General features: G+C 41.6%; 1 protein-coding gene across 1 annotated transcript in view; it reads left to right on the top strand.

Annotated features, from left to right (window-relative positions):
* Positions 1-7,480, top strand: part of LOC102837870 (ropporin-1-like) — a 20,398-nt gene that overhangs the window by 5,746 nt on the left and 7,172 nt on the right. Inside the window, exons 2-3 of the mRNA XM_006869370.1 lie at positions 283-400; positions 1,850-2,011. Coding sequence (XP_006869432.1) covers positions 283-400; positions 1,850-2,011 — 280 coding nt within the window. The remainder of the gene's footprint in view (positions 1-282; positions 401-1,849; positions 2,012-7,480) is intronic.

The raw sequence follows: 7,480 nt of genomic DNA, 5'->3' as shown, positions 1-7,480 counted from the left end.
TACTATACACATCTTTTATTATATGTGCATGTGTGTAAAGAGTTTAGGAAGAATGACTGGAGGGATACTCAACATGCTCCAGAGAATTCCAAAACATGTTGATTTATTCCTCAGGCTTAGAGAGGAGCAAATATGTTCATCGACTAAGCCTTCTCTAGGCCTTATGCATAAGAAATAACACATTCAGCCTCTCTCTGTGTGTCAATAAACTTTATAATCACATGCATCTTGCAGTCACTGCAGTTTAGAATGCTTCCTTACTCCTAACTTTTTGTCTTGTAGTTATTTTGGGGCCATGTCTCGTGGAGAGATTCCCACCGTGAAAGAGCGGTCTGAGCGAGTGGCTCTGTCTAACTGGGCAGAGCTAACACCAGAGCTGTTAAAAATCCTGCATTCTCGGGTAAGAGCTGGACTTTGTCAGAGGGGAGCAGATGACACTGCCCAGGCTGGGTAGATACAGACCAAAGCCAGTCAGCTGAGCACACACACTGTTGTTGTTGTTAAGTGCCTTCGAGTCGGTTCCGACCCATAGCGACCCTGTACAGGGTTTCCGAGGGTGTAAATCCTTACGGGAGTAGAAAGCCTCATCTTTCTCCCGCGGAGCGGCTGGTAGTTTCGAACCGCTGACCTTAAGGTTCGCAGCCCGATTCGTAACCACTACGCTACCAGAGCTCCTTGAGCACACACACTAACACTCACTAAATCAATAACTGAATGCGTTTCCAGGGGCAAATTGGAGCAATATTGAAATAGGCTGTGGACTCTCCGGTGTCTTGGTTTCACATACCTGCTTCATAGAAATAAAAAGATAGTAAAAGCATTGAAAAATGAGTGGGATCATCCTCAGACTTGCCAGAAGCTGGGGCTTAGTGCAATATTAACCCCTTCCCTCCAGGAAAGTACAAGTCCACAGTCCTTCAGTTCTGTCTACTTTACTGACCAACACTATAATCTACCAATCAGCTTTTGAGAAGGGACATAGTATAGTTATCCCATTCTCCCAGGTGTAGGCATAGCCTACCTAGTTTTTAGGGAAAAGTCTAGCTTTCCCAACAGCCAAATAATTCTGGTGGAGAGGGTCTGCCTTGAGAAAGCATGTGGTTTGAACAGTTTCCAGGAAAATGTGGCTTATCACAGCCCACTTTAGGATCCTAGGCAGAGGTTTGGGGTGATTCAGGACTGATTCAGACACCTATCTTGGTCTCAGAGACTGTGCCATTCCACCAGAATCACAGGGCCAGGGGAGGAGCTAGACCTTCACTGAGGCATCTGTACCCTTATCACACATGGACCAACACTTCATTCTCTTAACCTCGGAGTTCAGAGTGCCATGTGTAGTGCATATAGCACGGATCTGAGGTGTCTGAGGCTAAGTAACAGCCTGCATCTAGACCAAACCCTGAGGGTAGCCATAACCCCATATTTTTCTTGGGAAAGCATAAGGGAGGCATGTGAGGTCTTGTGCAAAGAACTCACTCAATGGATCCTGAAAGCAAAAGTCCTAACATCTCATTGCATCACTAATTCTCAGACAATGCCTCTGGCTCTTGGTGTCACCTATCTGCTTTATAGAAATAAAACAATAATAAAAGCATTGAAAAATACAAAACAAAATATCTATGTTTCCCATAATCCTGACATCCGCAGTTAAAAATTACGAAGTCATATCTCAGCATGGTCTTCTCCAGGGTGAATATTTCTATATCCTTGCAAAGAAATTGCCAAACAAAGTCTTACCTCCCTGATAACCCCATTTGCTGTGCCCAGGGAGAAACAGGGCCTCACTGGGTAGGTGCTTCTGGGCAGAGCCTGCCTTATTCCTTATGCTCTGTGTGTTCCTGCCCCACAGGTAGCTGGCAGACTGATCATCCACGCAGATGAGCTGGCCCAGATGTGGAAGGTGCTGAGCCTCCCAACCGATCTGTTTAACAGTGTGATGAATGTGGGTCGCTTCACAGAAGAGATCGAGTGGCTAAAATTTTTAGCCCTTGCTTGCAGTTCTCTTGGAGTTGTAAGTCACTTTACTGTATTGTTTTCCTGTAGGAAAAATTTCTCTGTGGACCTGGAAGGACAGGACGTGAGTGTTTGTACATCGAGAAAAGCATGTCAGCGGATGGACTACCCAGGCTTTTGTTCTTTTTCTTCTCTTCTCTGAATTGGCTCATTTCTGTGCTTATCAGCTAAACACAGGGGTTAGAAGAAAAGAGAGGGGGAAAACTAAACAAGGCCCTAGGGAGAGATTGACTAAAATGGGCTTTTGGATTCTTTGTGAATTTCAACCTTTGCATTTGGATTCATTTCCATCACCACTCCACTCCCTCCATTGTATTCACAAAGATAGCCTAGAGTGCTCTGTGGAGTAAGAGTTACTCACACTTGACTTCCAGACACCTTCTAGAAAATGTATCAAGAGAGACTTTTACAAAGAAGGACAGCCTTATAAGAAAACACAATTTGGTCAATATAATTGAATACAAAAATCAGCGATAAGAGAACCAGGAAGGAGGGATAAAACTATTTCTAGACTTACAGTCATGACATCACCATGGATACAAGATGCTCATACAAATTCATACCTTTTGCAATTTGACTTGATTTACAATTGGAACAGCCACTTTCCTGTTTGGAAGGAAAAGATGCTGAAACTAATGTGAGTGTATGTATTGTATATGTAACTATGGTGGCTGTGTGCTGCGGAGTTGGTTCCGACTCATCGTGACCCAATACAGGGTTTCCAAGGCTGTAAATCTTTACAGGAGCAGAGCACCTCATCTTTCTCCTGTGGAACAGCTGGTAGTTTTGAACTGCTGACCTTGTGGTTTGCAGCCCGATTCGTAACCACTACGCTACCAGAGCTCCTTATATGTAACTATATCTATATGTATATCTGTATCTATATCTATGTCTAAGTGTCTTCTTATACACGGAATCTCTTATGTTAAACACTTTTAATAACTATGCTTTGTTTTTTAAATCCTTTAAATACACATGAGTTTAAAAATTAGGGAGAAAACCATTCAAAGCCAAATGGTATGAAATGATAGTTTGAATCATTCAACTCCTCAAAGTACAATCATGTATTTTCTTCTCAAATATGCTTGAAACACAGTTTGGACATTTTTGTCTCTGAGAACATTTACAGAAATACTGTAGTCTAACTTTTTCCATGGGCTTCCCTTGCAATTTCCTCATAATCCTTTCTTTAGAGAGAAGAGGAGGAGTCATTTGTAGTTTGCTTTGTTGTTCTATTTTTTCCTTCCCATTCTCCTTTATGGCAACATTATATGATGAATAAATTACTGTCCCTCCAATAGGAGAGGAAAATGCAACAAGGGAAGATGAGGGGTCCATAAGCATTGATTTCACATCTGTGGAAATAATCCAGGGGTTGGTATTTTAGTATCTACTAGTGTAACAGAAATAAGACCAGCATGTGGTCTTAAGAAATTTATTTTATCACAGTTTTGTCTTTAAGTGCATTCAAGTCAGTTCTGACTCATGGAGACCCTGTATAGGGTTTCCAAGGTGTGGCTGGTGCATTTGAACCACCAATCCTGTAGTTCAGAGCGATCCTGTAAATCCAAATTTGGAGTGTTGACTCTGAGGGAAGGTCCTTGTCTCTTTTCAGTTCTTGTCCTCAGTTCTTTTGAGAACCTGTGGCATATATCTTTTCTTCTATTGTGTTTGTTTGTTCAAGCTGCTCTTTTTGTATCTCAAGAAACAGACTTCAGATACACCCTACACTAATAGAGAACGCATTCCCAAATGGGATTATAACTTCAGGCATAAAACCAAAAACCAAACTCACTGCTGTCCAGTTGTCTCTAACTAGTGGTAACCCTGTGGGAAAGAATAGAACTGCCCCCAGAAGGTTTCCAAGGCTGCAAGTCTTTACAGAAGCTGCTGGTGGGTTCGAACTTGCTGACCTTTTGGTTCACAGCCAATCACTTTAACCACTGCACCACCAAAGCTCCTAACCACGGTTACAGGGGCTTGGATTTACAACACACAGTTTGAGGAGACACAATTCAATCCATAACAGTTTGGGGAAACTTCACAAAGGAAAATATAAACAGCACATTATATCGAATTCTCATAGGGTTCACACATTGATTATTCATATTACATTGAGATGCTGGATGGATGTGCCATCTGTTTTTTCTGCACTTAATTCTGATCTTTTTCATGAGTTCCTACCCACAAAGGGTAGGGGTAAGAAAATCATTGGATTCAATCCAATCCAGGAGTTTCAGTCTGATGCTCAGTCTCTTAGACCTCTTGGTTCACTCTCACCCCTTCAGTCTTTTCCAAGATGGCAGTTGAATGACTCCAGAACCTCAGAGAAGCCAAATGAAAGGCCTTCCTTGGCACCTCTGGTTTCTGTGGTGATGCCTCTGTCTTCCTGGTCACTAGATATTTGCAGCTTGAGTCTTTAATCTAGTCTCTTTCAGGTTAAATCACAGCATGATGGTGCTCCTTCACTGGCAGCTCAAGGTTCACTGGTGCAGAGATCTATCCCCTGGCTTACGTGATCTATGCCACAGCCCCTCACTGCCTTGTGAGATACCTCATAGTAACCAAGAGTAACTTTGAAAAGCCAAATTCCAACCTTCCTTCTGCTTAGCCCACTGTGCAGCTGCTAGCTTCACTTTGATGTGGCTGCCGCCCAAATTGGTGAGAAGAAACCTTGAGGTGAATCATATCTTCCTACTTCCCCTCTAAAATCAGGAGATTGGATTAGATGAGGTTTCTTTACCTCTAGTGTTCTGTGATTCTATTCCCCATTATCTGCTTCGACTCAGACAACTTCAGGCCTGAAGTGTGGATAATGGCAGACTCCTCAGATTCAGAGAAGTTCTGACTTTGCCCCTAATTACCCTATGTCAAAGGATACCTAGAAGTGCAGTCAGCTTGGAGGTCAGCCCCCAAATAAAGGGTGCCCTGTAAATCCCGGAAGCAATGCCTTTATATCCATTGGATCATGTTGATCGTGATTGGGAACTTAAATGTGGGGTGGTCAGGTACCACCATCTGGTGGAAATATTGTTCTTGTTGTTAAATAACATCGAGTCTGTTCCAACTCATAGCAGCCCTGTATAAGGTTCCCAAGAAGCAGCTGGTAGGTTTGAATTGCCGGCCTCGTGGTTCACTGTCCAATGCTGATTCCACAGCACCACACCAGGTGGAAGCTCCGCTTTCTGGTTAATCCATATATCTAGAACTAATTTCCTCCTTCATAGCAATTTCTAATTTCATACAATTTCCTCCTTCCTCAACAGCCAACCGTGATCTCTGTGTCATCTAGAAAAGCCCTCCTTGTCTAGAAGAAACTAATGCCTTGAATTTTAGGTAGCAGGTAGATTTATGCAAATTTTGAGCACTTTAGGTGTCTTAGTTTTATAAGATAGCTTATCGTAGTGAGTTACCTCAAGGTTAGCAGTTTGAATCCATCAGCTGCTCTGCAGGAGAAAGATGAGGATTTCTGCTCCACTAAAGATTTACAGTCTTGGAAACCCGAAAAAGGGTTGTTATGAGTCAGAACCAAGTCAACAGCATGTAGCAGCAGCAGCTATAACAAAAATACAACTGGGTGACTTTAACAAAATAGAGATTTATTCTCCACAGTTTTATTGTTGTTGTTAAGTGTCGTTGAGTAAGTTCTGATCTTATGTACAACAGAACAAAGCACTGCCCAGTCTGGTGGCATCCCCATAATTGGCGTTATGCTTTTGCTGCCACTGTGCTGATGTGTCTTGTTGGGAGTCTCCCTCTTTTTCTCTGTTCCTCCATTTTGAAACGCATGATGTCTTTCTCTAGGGACTGGTCCCTTCAGATAAGGATGGGAGATGAAGTCTGGCCATTTTGGCTTCTAAGGATTCATTCTGGTTGTACTACTTCCAACACAGATTTGTTTGTTTTTCTAGCAGTCCACAGTACTTTTAATATTCTCCTCCAACATTATAACTCAAATGCATCAATTCTTCTATGGTCTTCTTTATTCACTGTCCAACTTTCACGTGGCTTTGGTCAGGTGCACTTTGATCCTCAAGCTGATATATTTGCTTTTGAACACTTTAAAGAGGTCTTCTGAAGCAGATTTCACGAATGTAATATGTTACTTGATTTCTTGACTGCTTCTTCCATGAGTGCTGATGGTTGATCTGAGCAAAATGAAGTCTTTGACAACTTCAATCTTTTCTCTGTTTATCATGTTGTTATTTGTTGGTTCAGTGATGAAGATTTGTTTCTTTACATTAAGGTGCAACTCATACAGAAGCCTGTAGTCTTTGATCTTGATCACTAGATATTTTAAGTCCTCTTCTCTTTCAGCAAGCAAAGTTGTATCATCTGCATATCGCAGGTTGTTAATAAGCCTTCCTCCAATTTTGATGCTATGTTCTTCTTCATATAATCCAGCTTCTCAGATTATTTGTTCAGCATACAGACTGAGTAGGTATGATGAACGAATAGGACCCTGGTGTACATACTTCCTGATTTTTAACCATTCAGCGTCTCCTTGTTCTGTTCAAACAACTGCCTCTTGGTCTATGTACAGGTTCCTTATGAGCATGATTAAATGTTCCAGATTACTCATTCTCCACAGTGTTGTACATAGCTTGTCTTGATCCACATAATTGAAAGCTTTTGCATAGTCAAAGCCCAGCGAATCATCTTTCTGGTATTCTCTGCTTTCAGCCAAGATCCCTCTGATGTCTACAGTGATATCCCTTATTCTGTGTCCTCATCTGAATCAGACTTGAACCTCTAGAAGTTCCCTGTCAATGTACTGTTGCAGCTTATCTTTAGCAAATTTTACTTGCATGTGATAGCAATGATATCGTCTGATGATTTTTGCATTCCGTTGGGTCACCTCTCTGGAATGGGCACAAATAGGAATCTCTTCCAATCAGTTGGCCAGGTCTTCCAAATTTCTTGGCATAGATGAGTGAGTGCCTCCAGTGCTGCATCAGTTTGTTGAAAGATTTCAATTTGTATTCCATCAATTCCTGCAGCCTTGTTCTTTTCCAATGCCTTCAGTGCACACTGGACTTCTTCCTTCAGTGCCATTGGCTCTTGATCTTATTATGTCTTTTGCAATGGTTTTACATCGACCATTTCTTTTTGGTACAGTGACTCTGTGTATTCCTTCCATCTTTTTTTTGATGTTTTCTGCAGCATTGGTATGTCTCCAAAGAATCCTTATTATTCCAAGTCAAGGCTTGAATTTTTTCTTCAGTTCTTTCAGCTTGAGAAATGCTGAGCATGTCCTTACCTTTTACTTTTTAATTCCAGATCTTTGAGCATTTCATTATAATATTTAACTTTGTCTTCTCAAGCTGCCCTTTGAAATTTTTGGTTCAGCTCTTTAACCTCCTCATGTCTTCCATTTGCTTTAGCATCTCCACAATGCAGAACAAGTTTCAGAGTCTATCACATCCACTTTGGGGTCTTTTCTTTCTTCCTTGCCTTCTTTTTTTTT

The sequence above is a fragment of the Chrysochloris asiatica genome, unplaced genomic scaffold, assembly GCF_000296735.1.
Source record: "Chrysochloris asiatica unplaced genomic scaffold, ChrAsi1.0 scaffold00130, whole genome shotgun sequence".
In the NCBI taxonomy this organism is placed as follows: Eukaryota; Metazoa; Chordata; class Mammalia; order Afrosoricida; family Chrysochloridae; genus Chrysochloris; species Chrysochloris asiatica.
The sequence above is the reverse complement of the archived record's forward strand: the minus strand, read 5'-3'. Positions and strand labels throughout refer to the sequence as shown.